Source organism: Gopherus flavomarginatus, chromosome 5 (assembly GCF_025201925.1).
Source record: "Gopherus flavomarginatus isolate rGopFla2 chromosome 5, rGopFla2.mat.asm, whole genome shotgun sequence".
Classification (NCBI taxonomy): Eukaryota; Metazoa; Chordata; order Testudines; family Testudinidae; genus Gopherus; species Gopherus flavomarginatus.
This window is the reverse complement of record NC_066621.1, coordinates 66,580,589-66,597,717: the sequence shown is the minus strand read 5'-3', so window position 1 is coordinate 66,597,717 and position 17,129 is coordinate 66,580,589. Positions and strand designations below refer to the sequence as shown.

Genomic DNA, 17,129 nt, shown 5'->3' with positions numbered 1-17,129 from the left:
TTCCACTACATGCATCTGAGGAAGTGGGTATTCACCCACGAAAGCTCATGCTCCAAAACGTCTGTTAGTCTATAAGGTGCCACAGGATTCTTTGCTGCTTTTACAGATCCAGACTAACACGGCTACCCCTCTGAAACTAAATACTTGTTTCTGCTTGTGCTTCTGGTGGCCAAGTACTTTTGTTGTTACCAGTTAACAGTGTTGTGAAGAGAGGGATGGCCTTGAGGTTAAGGCATTCAGGAGATCTAGGATCAGTCCTGCCCTATCTCAGACTTCCTGGGTGACCTTGGGCAAGTCACTTGATTTTTTCATGCCTCATTTCTCTATCTGTAAAGTGGGATAATCCTAATGCTACTTTGTTTCCATTTGTTTTATTTGTCTTGTTTTTTCAGACTGTAAGCTTTTCCAGGCACGTGTCTTTTACAGTAAATGAAAAGTGCCTGATGCAATGGGCTTACAATCTCTGTTGGGACTTCTAAGCCCTAGTGAAATATTAATACTATCCTAAAAGTGGGTTACTTACCTGTAAATATAATTACTAAGCATGCAGTTTAACGAAGTGTTTTTTCAGGAGTGATAGAAACTTTATAGAACTGTTTAAAGTTTTTAAGCTGCAACTAGTAAATTATGAACCTAGTATGTTAAAGTTTCTTGGTGTTTGTTCTGCTTTGTGTCACATGTCTGAGTCTAATCCATCTTCCCAAAGTGACTTGGTTCTATGAAGCTTATAGGTGATATTAAAGATAATTTACCCATCTTTAATCATTTAAATTATGTAAGGGAATAAAAACCAAGCATATAGCTAAAGCACAGGATAGGAAGATTTGATCTGGTTCCTTTTTATGCTCTGACATAGGTTTTCTTTATGATGTTGGACAAATCGCTGAGACTACTTTCCCCTTCTTTAAAATGGGGGTTAAAAATACTTCCATATTCACAATGGTGATGCAAGCCTATTGTTTATGAATAATTTGGTAAGCCTTTTGAGATTCACTAGAAAGCACTGTGGAAGTTCACCTTAAATTATATTATAATTTAATTGGCAGTGCATTTATTTATTGTAATCCATGTGTACTTTCCTTCCCTAACTAGATGTATTGTCCGAGCACTGAAGGACCCAAATACCTTTCTCTTCGACCATCTTCTTGCCTTAAAACCAGTGAAATTTTTGGAAGGAGAACTTATCCATGATGTAAGTAACTTTGGTTTTCAGACAAGTTGTTTCGACATCTCCTGCAGTAGGCTTTTTTTTCTTTGTTGATTTAATCTATTTTGAAGTTGACTGACTTCAGCTGCATCCTATGCAGGAACAAGGACCATTGAACTGCAAGAGATGCTTGAGCAAGGATTAATTTACAAAATTATTTGCAATTTGTTTCCTTAGACTAATTGTAAGAACAAGGTACAACTCTAATTTAAGATGATGAATATGATCTTCACAGATAATCACTAAAGCAAGCGCACTTTGGGTGAGGAAATCTTGTCATTAAGATCCAAATTTAGCCATCAGATACATAGGCACCTACTGCCTTTGAAGTCAAAAGTAGGGGCTGGGAAAACAAGCTCAAGACAAATTGTCCGTTTTGAAGTTAGTGGGAGTGGTCATTATCTAGTAGAAGATGTTGGCCCTAAATGGTTAACTTCGTTGTTTTTCGTTTTCTGGTGCCATTTGTGTTTTGTAAGTACATTCAGAGAGATTCATTAAACTGCATCTGACTTTTTCATGTGTCTTCAGTGCAAATGCTCATGAGGTACCTGTTCAGTTTGACTATAATGAAATTTAGTTAATCTGTTTTTATATTTGAGGTTTTCCTTCTTCTCTTTAGCTTTTGACCATTTTTGTAAGTGCAAAATTAGCATCCTACGTCAAGTTTTATCAGAACAACAAAGACTTCATTGACTCACTTGGTAAGTTTTAAATGATTGCATTTCTGACTTTCTAGTACTCTTTCCATGGCTTTGGATATGGAACTTTCAAAGGCCTTCTTTGCTCAGTTGGTTCAAAGCTTAATCTTTTTTTTTTAATTTGAAAAGTTGCCTGGCATCCCCTATTATGGGCTTTGACAAGTGTTGTAGAATTATAAATAGTGGCACACTTCCCTGTCCTGCCTGTGCCCTACATTACAGCGTACTGATTTATGTGTATAGAGAGTATAGTGATGTCCGCAAAGAGTCAGATGACTACTGAACCTAACAGGTACTAGGCTTTAATTACAGATGCACCTCTACCCTGATATAACACGAATTCGGATATAACATGGTAAAGCAGCGCTCGGGTGGGGGGGGGCAAGAGGGGGGATCAAAGCAAGTTCATTATAACGCAGTTTCACCTATAATGCAGTAAGATTTTTTGCTCCCGAGGACAGCGTTCTATTGGGGTAGAGAGTTGTATTTAGAAACTCTTAATGACTTTGGAGGTACATTTAATTATGGCTTATTCTTAGCTAGAACAAGTTAATATTACCTGTCTCCTTTCCACACCCCAGTTTAAACTTTGGGGCCTTTGCCACAAGTTATTCATTGAGGTTAAGACCTCTTAGCTCGCCATCCATCATGCAACAAGGCTACAGTTTGTCTTGAGCTCATACGTTCCTTTCTCTAGCAGCAAATAATGTGCTTGTCAACTTCAAGTACGAGCAATCCCATGTCAGACATCTTAATACGTTTTCCTGGTACTTGCTTTAATACATTTTGTATATAGAAAGACAAGTACCTGTAGATTTCTTTTCTTTTATCTACTATTCAGATACTGTGTTTCGTAGGTGGTGTTAATTGTAATTAGGTATAATTGTAATGGAGTCCTTAACAAACCTGTTGGTAACACTTCTATGTTGTACAAGAATTTGAAATTTGTGACATTCTAAACCAGTGGTAATCAATAGGCAGGCTGTGTGCCGAATCCGGACCACCAGATGCTTCTGAATGGAGCCTGAAATCCTTTTATTTACTTATTATTTTCTTTGGAGTCTGGACCTTGACTATACCTTGACCAAGAAATTTGGACCTTGACAAAAAATAATTGACTACCCCTGCTCTAAACCTTTGCTTACATGTGATAATGCTAAGCTGAATCGAAGCAAACTAAAATTTATGAAGTATCAATGTAGTAATTAAATACACCGCTACCTCGATATAATGCCTCCCGATATAACACGAATTTGAATGTAACATGGTAAAGCAGTGCTCCGGGGGCGAAGGGCTGCGCACTCAGGTGGATCAAAGCAAGTTCAATATAACACGGTTTCACCTAAAACACGGTAAGATTTTTTGGCTCCCAAGGACAGCATTATATCGAGGTAGAGGTGTACCTGAATAGGGATCAGAAAATTGACTTGTTCCTGAGCATAGACTAATTGCCTGGTGGCTTTAAGAGAAGGAAAACTTATTTGTTTTGTGATGGTCAGGTAAAGTCTTAGTATGATTTAAATGGATAGTTTTCTCAGTAATGACTGTGAAGATTCAAAGCAGTATCGTCTTTTTCATGTTCAGCTCAGAAACGGATGTTTTCAAGCAAACCAGTTGGTCTTGAGAATCTAAATGATTATGGAGAGGGCCAGATACATAAAAGGTTGTTTAAATGTGACATTAATTCCACTTAATTTTTTATACAATCCATGCATCAAAGCATACTCTGTGTTCCACTCCCTTATTGTAGAAGATAGATTGGGCTGAAATATTAGGATTCCAGTTTCTTAAATGAGAATAAGCATATAATATAAATGAGTACAAATGTAGGCAGGCAGTCAAACAAATTAAAATTAAACCAATTTTAAAATCTTAAAAGCAAATAGTTTTTTTAACCACGCAACTAATCTTTGGTACTCACTGCCTCAAGAATGAGTCAAGCATTAGACATTTATCCATAAGAGCATCTGTAGCTTTAATAAAAAATTCAAAGGGAAATTTAATCCTCATGTTGTGGGACATAAAACAGCTACCTGGGGTTAGGAATAAGCTACTCCACGGGCATGTTGTTGCATAATTGTTGGGTTTTGAAGGGTTTACACCTTCTTCTGAAGCAGTTCTTGCTGGTGATGTGTTACCAGATGAGATCCATCAATAACCTAATTCAGCATAGTAATTCCTGTGTTCCCTTTTTTTAATGCAGTGTGGCTTGTGCTTGTTTAATAAAGGGCTGACAGCTTCCATTAAGAACACATTTTAAAAATGGGTTAAAGAGCACAAAGAATGATTGAGCAGAGCTAACTCTTTTCTCTCTCTCCCCGCTCTTCTGAATAGTTACACATTTACAAAATAATCCCACCGTTTTTACTTCATTACATTAGTGCTCATGTAACTTCTCCCAATAACCTGGCAATGTCAGTTACACAATAATTACAATGAATAACAGCAGGGGATGGGAGAGAAGGTTACTGTGACATGTTACACTTTTTATATTGTGAGATAGTTGGACAGTTAACTTGTCATAAGTTGTATGTCATAAGACTGAATGAGAGAGTTCTCTTACAGGCATCAGAAATTGAGCTTTAAATGGATATGTTTGTCCAGAAATCCAAAACAGTTAGGATAACAAAATATAAATTCACATTTGAGGTGCTGGAGTGAAGCCCTCATCTTGGCAAGACACCCCTGGAATGTGCTTCATTTTGGGAACTTGGGGTACCTTAAGAAAATTCACCAACTTCTGCTAAAGAGTGCTTTAGATGCATAATTTCAAAAAATGCATGAACTTTTAAATAATTTGATACCAAAGCATTTTTTCATATACACATCTGAAATTGTTTAGATTTTTAAATCACTGAGCAGATCTTTTCTGTATTCTGTTTCTATAAACCCTGCAAAACTTTTGATTCAGATAATAGTACAGCTTTGGTCTATCCTAATATTTGGCCTGTGTAACTGTTTTGATTAGGAAAGGTGATCTTTTTCACCAAAATAGTTATATCAGTAAAAGTCCTAATGTGGACACAATGTTACCTGAAAGGTGCCTTATATACCGCTTTAGTTATAGCTATATCAGCTGGTATAAAGTACCTTTATAGCGGTAGAGCTGCATCCACACTAGGGAAGTTGTACTGCTTTAAATATACTGGTATAGCAACTTTCTAGAGTAAACAAGCTTTAAGACTGCATGTAGCGTTCAAAGTGACAGTGAGTTGGGGATCAGTATTTCAGTCGGAGTTGGCCTCTCATCTTGTACAAATCCGAGATGGCAACTAATTTAGTAGTCTTATTCCAGAATAAAGGTGCCTTTTCTGATTCAGTTTAACCCACTTTGACAGTGGATTAAGCTTAACAGGAATAAGTTACTCTTATTCCAAAATAAATGTCTCACTAGGAATTGTATTCAGAAATAGCCAGAAGACTTTGAATTCACACAATACCTTATTCCAAATTAACTTTCAAGAGTAGACAATCCCTTAGTTCCCATTTTCTAGATTCGGAGCTCACCAAGCAGTTTTTCACGATTTGGTGTGATTGGCCCTTTGTTCAGCTGCCAAGATTCGGGTTTGTTGTGGTTTGTTGTGCAGGTCAGAACTGTGTGAGGAAGTTTATACCATATCTACCCACACCATACCTGGAAGGATCTATTGGTCCTGTACTTTCATGAGCATTTAATTATTCATAGCTTAAAAAAGAGGATTCCTCTGCCTTTACTTCTAAACTTTTATTGCTTAAATGATTTAACTTCTACCATATAGCTGTATAACAAGGGTGAAGTACAGTAAGATAAAGAGGTGCAAATGTTTGTGCATTGCTGATGCATTATGCTTTGGCAACCACATTCTGTCCCAGTTAATTTGTTTCATCACATGAAGCTATGCGATGGAATGTTAATGTCAGCACCCTCTTTATTTACGCACTGTGGAAAAAAGGAGTAGTAATTAACACTTTGACACTCCCCCATTGATGTGTAATTGACTGTTTCAAAGGAGCACTGGTTCATAAGCTATTGCATGCAGTAAAATTATGTTTTCTATATTGCGGCTTTTTAGGACAGGGGTCAGTGACAATGCAGAAATTGCTCAATGATGCAGATTTTTTTATTACTACATTAAGGTTTTGACATATTGGTAATGAATAAATGTTTCCATAAAAATTATTTTTTTTATAATTTTGATTTTGAAATGACACTTGAATATCAGAACTGTCCTCATTTGAGAAAAATGTTATAGTTTTGTAAAACAAAACATAGTTTAGTGCAACATAACATGGGCATCATTTGGTTTAATGGATTGTAGTATGAATCTGAGAATAATTTTACTGAAAACTTTAAGACACTGGTACTTTGTATTAAAATATAAAAGTATGACTAGAAACATCAATATGCACTTCCATTTTATGCACAAAAGAAGGCCTGCTGTTTGATAACCACACTTCGTATATTGTAGATAGGGTAGAGCACAGCTACTGTTTGCATGAGTATTTTGGAAACATCAGAAAAGCATACAAATGACGATATAACTGTCTTAGTGCAAAAGAGGCCGTCTTTTTCATACATTTGAATCTCCACAAATAAGTTGCTTGTCTGTTCCTAGAAATAATTGCTGAAAATGCAGTTTTGCTGATTTTTGAAATATACAGAGAATTAATTTACAGTAAATGCTTCGCAACTGTTATGTTATGCTCACCCACCAATATGATCCATACTATTCTTGCTTCCTTTCCTATATACAGGTTTAATCAGTAAATACCTTAAATCAGAAAATGTAGAGATCTTCAGTATATTTAATATATGCTAATTCTTGTGAAACTTACACTTTTCTAACTGAAAATTATTTTTAAATGGAAAAAGATAATCTGTCTCCAATTGTAATAGCTTTCTCACTTCCTAGTGTGTGTTTGAACTGTCAGAAAATTATGTAAGGAATCTCTGTCTTGGCCAGGATTCTACACGCATATAAAAGTAGTTTTGGATTACAATGGTAACAGCATTTTCTGGTCACATTTAATCTAAACCTTTTAAAAACTGGTTGTGGGGATAGAAGAGAACACAGAAATCTCTCAGGAGCATTTGGCTGTAGTTTTGTAAATAGCCTCTCATCTTAAACTTATTTTCCTGAATTTTTTTTAATTAGCTGTTTCCTTTTGAATGCAATGATGCTTTAAAATTATCAATATTAATGTAAATAACGGAGTAAAATTAATTATAAGTAGTAAGATTTGGCATCTAATAGAGTACTTGCTTCTGTTTTAATCTTGTTTTGGATTCAGTACTAATTAAAAATGAAACTAGATTGTAAAAGCTATTCAATAAAGGCTCCTACAGGTGGCATCAGTTTGTTGCAATTTGTTGTTTTATTAATGCTGACAACTAGGCCAACAGTAGCATTATCTTGTGTCAACTGAATCGCCCTAACATGTCCACATCTAATCTGGTGTTATCAGCAACCTTTCTTGCTTCAAAAAGTTATCAGCATCTCATTTGCATTTGTTAATTAGGGTTAATGTGCACTAATTGATTTTTTGATGGCAGTAGATTTCCATTACACCCAGTTAGCGGTAGTTGCTGGTGGTTCTTGTTCATTTGAGTTATGATGATCACATTTTTGTTGAATCTGTGCCAGATTGGGAGCCTGCATCATAATTATTGCTAATTAACACACCATGATGTCCTGTAATAATGTGCTTCCCTGATCTTTTATTAGGGTACAGATGTTATAAATTTCAAACTTAAATATTTACTGAGCAGTGTGAATATCTGTTACACTGGATTAAAGTGACTGAAGTTAATTTTAATTAAATTTTATGCAGATTCTAGAATTTAGCCCCCAAAACTTGATTGGTTGAATATCTAGATATGGTGCCAAGTATCAGAGGGGTAGCCGTGTTAGTCTGGATCTGTACAAGCAGCAAAGAGTCCTGTGGCACCTTATAGACTAACAGACGTTTTGGAGCATGAGCTTTTGTGGGTGAATACCCACTTCCTCAGATGCATGCATGCATCTGAGGAAGTGGGTATTCACCCACGAAAGCTCATGCTCCAAAACGTCTGTTAGTCTATAAGGTGCTACAGGACTCTTTGCTGCTTTTTTAGATAAGGTGCAACAGTTGGGGAAGACTATGTATAGGCCTTGTTTGAGAAAGGAAGGATGGTTTAGTTCTTGCGGCTTGGTCTGGGATTCATGAGATCCTGGTTCAGTTCCCTGCTCTGACAGACTTTCTCTGTGAAGGACCTTAAAGTCATGTAATCTCTGTGCCTGTGTCCCTGTCCCTATCCCTAAGATGAGCAAAGTAGCACTTTCCTACATCACAGGTGTGTTATAAAGATAATACACTGACAATTGACACAACTTGTGCTATGGTGGTGGGGGTTATATAAGTAGGTATGTTTCCATTTCCTTTACTATTTTTTTCATTTCTGTATGTCAGGGAATACATTGCCACTAGGTGTCCTGTGTTGTTATCTGAAGTTTGAGAGGAGTCCCCTGTTAAGGCTAATATATTTTCTCAACAGGATATATTTCTGTTAAAAAAAAAAAAAAAAATCTCTGCTTTTAGTAATGAGCATTATCAACAGAGAAGTTGTTTTCAAGGAGCTGCCTTCTGTTTTAGTCTTAGCCACAGGGTATGTGTATACTGGAAGAGGACCAAGGGGGATGTGAGTTCAGGATATTGTAGCGGTGGGAGGGGGGTTGGGCACCATTAGGGTCATTTGGGCTTCCCTGTTCCACTGTGCTTCTCTTCTGTCTGGTGATGCACTTTGAACTAATTTTGTCTACCCCCCCCATCCTCTGACATTCTGCTGTAACTGATTTGGGAGCATCTAAATTCTGTTATGTCTCAAGGAGATGTGAGCTGACTGTTCACTAGTGGATCAAGACCTAAGATTTTGCTGTTTTTCTGCATTTTTCTGCACTTTCGGTGCCAACAACTGGGTCCAGAAGAACCTAAGAGCACATTGGGTGTTTTTGTAAAGCACAAGGTAGATGCAGGAATGTTGATAAATCCAGATAGGGAACATTTACTCAAATGATGTGAAGTGAATTTGAAATTATTCTGAGGCATATGTAGTAGAAAGAATGTGGAAAATAGTTAAACTTGTTTATCAAATGTATAATTTATACCCATAAACTATCAATGCTCTGTTGTGCAGGCTTGTTACATGAGCAGAATATGGCAAAAATGAGACTACTTACTTTTATGGGAATGGCAGTGGAAAACAAAGAAATCTCATTTGACACAATGCAGCAGGAACTTCAGATTGGAGCCGATGATGTAGAAGCATTTGTCATTGATGGTAAGAAGAGTTAGCATGCTTATATTTTACACACTTTTTTCATGAGGACTGTTTGTTTTTATTCTAAAACTAATTCCTTGTTTTAGGATTTTTTAGCACAGATACGATTTGGGTCTTACATGAATGTCAGATGTTTAACACACACAAGCTGAGTACACCATTCTTATAATACAGATACTTAGTTATCTTTAAGAGGAAATTACATGTAGTTTGCCAGATTGGGTACGCAGCTCTCTAGAATATTAGAACTTAAGTAATGAAAAGGTACTGCTTGTTTTAATGTAGACTTGTCTGTCAAGCCACATGTATTTTAAACCCTCCCCTCAATTTGTATTTCTAAATTTATGTAAAAATTCATGTGTGAAACATCATATTTAAAGACTTGGCCAACTGTTGACTTTTGAGAAGTGTTTTCTTTTCATTGACAGGAATTGTATTTCAAATAATCATTTATAGAACTATTAAATTGTTTGCAGGTTTAATTTGTCATCTGTTTTTGCTTGCTGTCATTAAAACAGGATGTGTTTGTAGGGGAGAACAGTTCATAAAAACTGTACAGGATATTGCTTTAATAGATTGGCACCAAACCATAGGAATTCATGCATGACCTTGTTACATCACTTTGCTTTTCTGCCTACCAGATTGTTATTTCGCTGTTGGCTTTAACATCCAGCAAGTTATTACTTGTATATATTTACATGAATTTGAGTTTAAAGATGCTTATACTATTTTATGTCCTTGCTATCTCTTGGAAAATATCACTCAAATCATTTTCCTTTTTTCAGCTGTAAAGACAAAGATGGTGAACTGCAAAATTGATCAGACACAGAGAAAAGTAGTTGTCAGGTAAGTCTTAATTCTTTGCAGCATTTTGTAGAACAATTTAGTGTGTTCTAATTATTTCATTTAATATATCTGTTTAATATTTTAACTAGAAGCAAGGTATTATTCCCATCAGTTGCCTGTAGTTAAATAGTTGCTATTTATCATAATTTTATTAAAGCTCAGATTGATTGTGATTAGCTTATTTAATAAGAGAGTCCTGTTTTCCAGCACATTTCCTTTAATGACCTAACAGTGGCAAGAATACTAATGACTGTTGCTGCTTTAAATACTTGGGGAAGGCTACAGTGTGGGTATGGTGAAGCCTTTTATAGAGAGACTAAAAATAGCAAAAATGCTGTCTTAATCCCTTTTTCAATTTTTGTTTTACTTTTATAGTAACAGCACACATCGGACTTTTGGAAAGCAGCAGTGGCAACAATTGTATGACACACTTAACTCCTGGAAACAAAATTTGAATCAAGTGAAAAACAGTCTCCTCAGTCTTTCTGATACCTGAATGTTGCATTTTTTTGTTGGCCTCAGAGCAGATTCCAAAAACGTTCAAAACTTCATTTTGACAACTTTTGAAGTTTTTTTGTCTCCAAAATATGTGTAATTGGTTTTAAGAAATTAAAGACTCAACTATGAGCTACAAAAGCAATAAAAGTAAAATGGGAAAACACTTTGAGTTCATTAATACATTTTTAACAGTGATGAACAATGATCATATTGGCTATGCATTAATTCATTTTGGTTCTCTCAATTTTAATTCTTTCTCTCTTTGAGGGGGAGGGAGGGAAGGAGGAGAGAAGCAGTAGGATGATGATTCAAGTAATTCTAAAGTGAGTGGAAATGGAAAAGAAGAGAATTATCAGCTGGATAGAGAAAAATTTAATCTTTATGAAATTGCCACCTTATTATCTTGTAAATAATACATTTGATGACTTGCCTTTTAAGAGGAAATATTTATTTTAAAATTCCAATTGTCTATTTGTACTTAGTACAATATTAAAAAAAATTAGCTCCTCTTTAAGATCTGATACATGTAAACAGCAGACTTTCTTATTCCTGTGCCAGTTAGAGAGTCATAAAGGTTTGAAGGGACCATTCCATTCTGAGACATCATTTGTCACTTTTGTTTGATAGTTGTGCCTAGTGCTCATTCTGGCGGAGAAACGAGGAAGTCCTGCAGCTAAGATTTTTTAACATCTGAAGGAGGTGTACAGTTGTTAAATACATCACAAATTACACTTAACAGACATATACTTAACACTTGTTTTAAATTTTTAACTTGTAACAAATTTTGTAACAACTTGAAAGGACTTTAATTGCAGAAATGTAGAGAATCTATTTTCTTTTAATACAATTACATCAAAATACTGGGGTGGGGGGGAATCATTGGCGAGTTTGTAATGCAGAGTTACTCACAAAATAAAATATGCACCTCTTTACTTCCAGTGGAAGATTTCTACAAATCTTTCTATGATATGGATATTCAGAGATTGAATTATTTTTCTGTTTTATCTCCTGCAGCTTTTTCTAGACTTTCTTCATACTTCCTTTTTCTAGACCGGTGGAGCCTTTCTAAATCCAAAAACTTTTCAGTGTCACTGATTTGGCTTTTTATAAAGAAGTTATGAGAATCACAATTCTGCTCTTCCTTGCTGAGTAAACTTTCACTTGAGATTGGTGTATCTGCATTGGAAGCCAGATGGGAAAGCTGCTGCTGGTGGCATGATACAGTAATTCCTGCTTTGACCTAAGAGAATAAAATGTAGTACTATAAATGCGTTAAACTCAGAATAATTTGATATATCTAGAGATCCATTGCAAATTATTTAATTTTGAAGATTAGCAAGTAAGGAGGAAACAGACATGATTAACAGTGAGGATAATGCATTGCAAAACTAATTTCATTTAGTTTGACAAGCATAGTTTAGTTTTAATTTATTCTGCTTCATAATGTATTAGTAAATGTACTGTATTCTATAAAATGGAGTCTTAATTTGAGACTTAAATACAGAATATTCTCTGAGAATTGGGGAGAGGCTGCCAATTTTGGATTAAGTATGCAGTTAGCAAAGTATTTGCTAATGTACATTATGCCGGTTGGAAATATTTTTATGTAGTGATGCCTGTCACAATTTAAAAATACTCTTCATTCTTCAGCTGACAGTCAGTGAGGAAAAAATGGGCCTCATGTTGTTAAGAGCTCTTTTTGCTCTTCTTTTAGTTTTTTGGACGATTGTGTTTACCATTTGGTAGAGACACGCCCACATCTGATCGAATCAAGCATGTACAGTGTTTTCTGGATCCAGTACTGACAGATGATAAAATAAGTGATCAAAGTTGTATCTTCGGACAATATAGGTATCTTTAATAAACCTTTTCACTTTCCTCTAAGAAAAAAATGCAAGAATTTTTTAAAATAAGTTATTTCCTCCCTTGAACTATGCACTCCATTCTACCATATACCAAAACAAAACAATGGTAAACCCTAAGGTTAAATTTAATAGACGTGAAGCTGCAATATAAATTTTTCTTTTAGCTTTTGTTTTCTCCCTTCTGAGGACTGCCACTACTAATGGAATAGGAAAGTGGAATCAGCCATTAGAAACTTGGCATTTTTCCAATATACTACTTCTGTTCAAACTGCTAACTTTCCGTTTTAATCAGTTTTAAAGTGACAAAGAACAGAAATAGTGTCCTAGTTACTTTGGCTGTGGATAATTACTAGAGCAAACTCTTTGCACAGCACACATTGTGTTACACATACATGCAGCTGGTTTGGTGTGGGGACATTTTATTGGTTCACGGCTCACCTTTCAGACATAATACAATGAATTAATAAATATTCCAACTGCTTGTCAGATTATTAATATGCCACACTGAGTGGTACTTTGAAACTCCATTTCCAAGAACTGCAATTCTGTTATGCGAGTCCTTGACATACAGAGTCTCAAGGAGTTGACTTCATGCACAAGTTTTCCAGCTGACTGAAGATGCATCTAGCACTTTTTGACTATATATTAGGGTCATTTTTCAGCTGCAGGCAGAGAGAGTATCTCTTGAAGCTGTAAGGGCACTGACTGCACCACTTTGTAAAAATAATTATGAAAAATAAAAAGACATATCTAAGGCCTAACCTCCTACAAAGCCCATTCTCTGTTGTGTTTTTATAACCATTTTTGGATTTTAAAAGGAATATTGTAGGTGTGTTTCAACTGTACACTAAAATAAGATAATTTATCTCAAGAGTATGGAAAAATATAATAGTTATTTCTTTTACAGCCAAATGCCGTTCCACATTTCTACCCCAGTAAGGTCTAAAATGTAATGAAACTGTTGCAGTTCCACTACGTAGGCTGCCATGCAGAGAGACTGCACTATATGTAAGACAATGAATGGTGGATCTGGCTCTCTCCACAGGCCTGAAGGACTGTGGGCAAACTGTCCATTGCCAATGCTTCCACAAGCCAGAATTCCCATTTAGGGGGTGTATGGAACTATACCTGCACCTTCATGTTAGATTGGTGGGAGGAGAATTGGTTTTGCACTTGGCATTGCTAGTAAGGTTCCCATGTGCAAGGCCATTTACTAGGGTTTTAGTCCAAGAGGGACCAGCATTTGAGCCCTGGAGAGTAAATTGCAGTGTAGATGTGTAGAGGCTTATACATTTAATACAGATATGTTACAACGTGTTTGAAATACTGGATACTCCATTGGGTTAAAAATTTGTATCCTTTAGGCCTTTAAATATTAAAGGATCAGAAATGCTTTAAAACTGCAGATTTCTGTACCCAAGTTGGTTGATTCTAATGAGTCGTGCATTGCTGTGTCAGTCTTAGTGACAAATAGAACAAATGCTATTACGCTCAACAGGAACTTGTTATTGATAGAAGCCATCATTAAGAGAATGTTAATGTTATGCATTTAAGCACTCATGTCAAGAAATGAGTTAAGGACGCTCATGCAACCTTAACTCTGCACTTGTGCATATGCATTCTGATTGCAAGCATGGTGTATGGATGCTTAATACATGGCTATATAAAATTCCTATATTTTCCCCCTCCACCCCCCTATAATCTTAGGTGCACTTGTGTAGTATCTTGTACTATTTTTGTCATTCGTATATATCCTATTTTCCATGTTATCGTGATCCAGGTCATCCTTGATTTAGACTTTTATATGGTACGTTCTTGCCTATCATATCCAAATACATGGCTTATTTAGTTAGCAGCCATATATGATACAATTATTTTCAACCGCTACACATACATCCTTGCATATAATTCTTGGGGGTCAGGTAGTTATGAAATATGTGTTAGCTATGAAATATCTCAAGTATCTCAGCAAATTTTATCTATTGCTGTTATACCTAATTTGTACCATTTTCACAAAGCGTACTGCAATGATGTACTCCACTTCTTATAGAAATGACTACTGGATTATGTCTGGCACACACAGTACTACAAAATACCACAGATGTATCTAAGGGCTAGTCTACACTAGAAGCACTATAGTGCATCTGAAGAAGATGCTCTATGCCAATGGGAGAGATCTCCACCTCCATGAGAGGTGGTAACTGTGTCGGCAGGAGAAGCTCTCTGCTGACATAGCACAGTCCACAGCGGTGCTTAGATTGGTGTAACTTACGTCATTTGGGGGGTGACTTATTTACAAGTCTGAGTGACATAAGTTATACTGACGTGGTAGTGTGTGTAAGCCCTAAGGTTGTAGAAAAGCTGTATGTATTGTATTTGAGACAGTCTAAATAAATGATCGTATATTATTATAATGCCTAAGTACAAGGGCCACAATTAAGGTTTTACCTTTGTAATTTCCTGGTTTGACTGTTTAACTATCCAACTTTAATAGCGTCCATTTTTCTAGGTTTTCTTAAAAAAAAATTAAATTGCAGAAATGATTACATCACCAACGCGTTTGATCCCATGCACCTTAGGAGGACTTCAGGAGAGAGCCGGTCTCCTTGTAGACATCAGTTATGCAGCTTTTACCTTTCAAGATGCAGTGAATGAGACGTGTCTCATAATTTATGAACTGGAGCAGGAAACGTTTCAGAATTAAAGGGCTCGACTAAATAAATAAAAAAAATACTCTAGCTTTCCTTTTTTTTCCAGATGAATGTATTTAGTCTGAGCTAGAATACAATTTATTCAGCGTGCTGTAGCACATAACTGGTACAGTAGTCTATATGATAGCAATATAAATTGTTAGTGATCAAGAACCCCTCTTAACTATTTTTAGTCCTCCAGCTCCCCTTCTTTATGCCTATAAAAGTTAGTCTTGAGGAAATAACTTATTACAATTGTAATACCAAAACAAATGGGAAGAGTCAGAAGCAAAATCCCAGATTGGGGCTTTATAGATTCAACACTTTGAAATGCACTTGAAGTCAGCAAGATGCACGGGTTATGTCTCCCATATGTCTAATCCACAAAGGCAAACCGCTACATTCTCCCCCAGTGGACGTCTTTGCTTGGCTTTCATGAATAGCCCTACGCAGACCACAGTTCAGTAGTGTAGTGTAGAAGTGACAAAAGTATGTATAAATGCAGTCAGAGGTGTGTATGTTAAAGGAAATGCTGCAACCTCTTGTCTAGCGGTAGCTAAGACATGATGGTCTACTATTTTAACTAAGGGCAGAAATGTCCATTCCTTTTAAAGAGTGGAAATGCTATAATCCCTGCCAGTTTATCCAGGTTCTCCCTACCACTCAGCATTAACTTCAGCTCATCTTTATCCTTATTCTTATGTCTTTCACATGTGGGAAGAGCAAACACATTGGAACCTGACTTAGGCAAAAGAGAGATTTGAGTATCATGAGCATATTGATGCACATGTAGCCCAAAACAAAACAACTCAACTTTTGCTGGTGGCCTCATTTTTGTTGAAAAAGAATACTGATACCATGGAAGTAGTGTTGGGAGGCTGAGGAGTTGTTCAATGCAACCCTTTTGAGATTTATCCAAAAGGAAGGAATAGTGCTACTAGAGAACAGTTGAGCTGATGATATTGAAATGGTGCTGAAATAGTATTGAAAATGATCCAGTAAAATCAGTAGACCTCTAACCTTGGTCTATCAGATGAAGATATCAGTATAATTATCTCTACATACCAGGCCTGAAACCAGACCAATAGGATCCAGCTGACTGCCCACCATCTTCTCAGTAATCATTTCCTAAATGGAAGGTCCAAGATGGTTAATTCACAAGCTGTCATAAAAAAAAAATCACCCTTGTAGGTATGTTTAATATTGTGCCTTAGCACTTGTCTCTTTGAAACAGAAACCAGACTCAGCCCTTTTCTTCAGGTTTTTGCGAACAGCGTTACGTACCACAGAGATCTCCAAAATGCAACATGAAGCATGGCTAGTTTCATCTTATATGACAAATTGACTCTAGAGAATGAGAGGTTTCCTCTCTTAATTTTCTGCGTATGCATATGTTGATGTATACCAATGTGAATATTCTGCCTTATCAAGCAAAGATGATGATAATGAACAAATTCAAAAGCAATGAACAATATATATTTTATTGCAGCATACAACAAACTAGCTAACAATGCAATTCATATATATTCTGAATTATTTTATTAGATAAGTAAACAAAAGGAACATAATATGCTTGTCTTCCTATATTGTAGGTGATCATTTTTATTAAGGTACATAATGAACTACCTCACCCTCTCCTCCCAAAACAGACTGGCTAGCATCTGCTTGATTTATATGCTGTGACTTTTTCCTGCTGTTTTCTATCAACATTAATTGTGAAAAATGGTGCCATGTTGCCCTCTTGATATTATTTTGGAGATGGACTAGGTCTTAAAGCATCCAGATGCATACAGTTCTACACATATCTATGGAATTAGCTCACCAAGGTCTGCTCTGCAATATTTTTAATTGACTTACATGTTCTGAGGGAAAAGAAGAATCATAAAAAGTCTTTGCTATTGCATTCCATTCTTCACTGGGATCTCTCTTGAGACCTCGATGGATACTTGAGGTATTCAAAGTGTCAGCAACTCTGTTAATACTGGTAGAATCTGATTGACAAAAAGGAAATGGTAACAACTGCAATTC

The 17,129-nt window shown here is 36.1% G+C and overlaps 2 protein-coding genes across 3 annotated transcripts in view; one reads left to right on the top strand and one right to left on the bottom strand.

Annotated features, from left to right (window-relative positions):
* The window catches only part of EIF3M (eukaryotic translation initiation factor 3 subunit M), a 28,691-nt gene extending 17,982 nt beyond the window's left edge, over positions 1-10,709 (top strand). For both annotated transcript variants that reach the window (XM_050955129.1, XM_050955128.1), the window contains 5 exons: positions 1,093-1,192; positions 1,827-1,908; positions 9,059-9,202; positions 9,988-10,048; positions 10,424-10,709. In XM_050955129.1, the coding sequence (XP_050811086.1) occupies positions 1,093-1,192; positions 1,827-1,908; positions 9,059-9,202; positions 9,988-10,048; positions 10,424-10,544 (508 nt within the window). In that variant the 3' untranslated portion in view covers positions 10,545-10,709. The remainder of the gene's footprint in view (positions 1-1,092; positions 1,193-1,826; positions 1,909-9,058; positions 9,203-9,987; positions 10,049-10,423) is intronic.
* Positions 10,710-11,397: 688 nt separating this feature from the next.
* CCDC73 (coiled-coil domain containing 73) overlaps positions 11,398-17,129 on the bottom strand; it is a 153,524-nt gene continuing 147,792 nt past the window's right edge. The window contains exons 17-18 of the mRNA XM_050955037.1: positions 16,959-17,092; positions 11,398-11,786 (exon numbers count right to left, since the gene is read on the bottom strand). Coding sequence (XP_050810994.1) covers positions 11,535-11,786; positions 16,959-17,092 — 386 coding nt within the window. The 3' untranslated portion in view covers positions 11,398-11,534. The remainder of the gene's footprint in view (positions 11,787-16,958; positions 17,093-17,129) is intronic.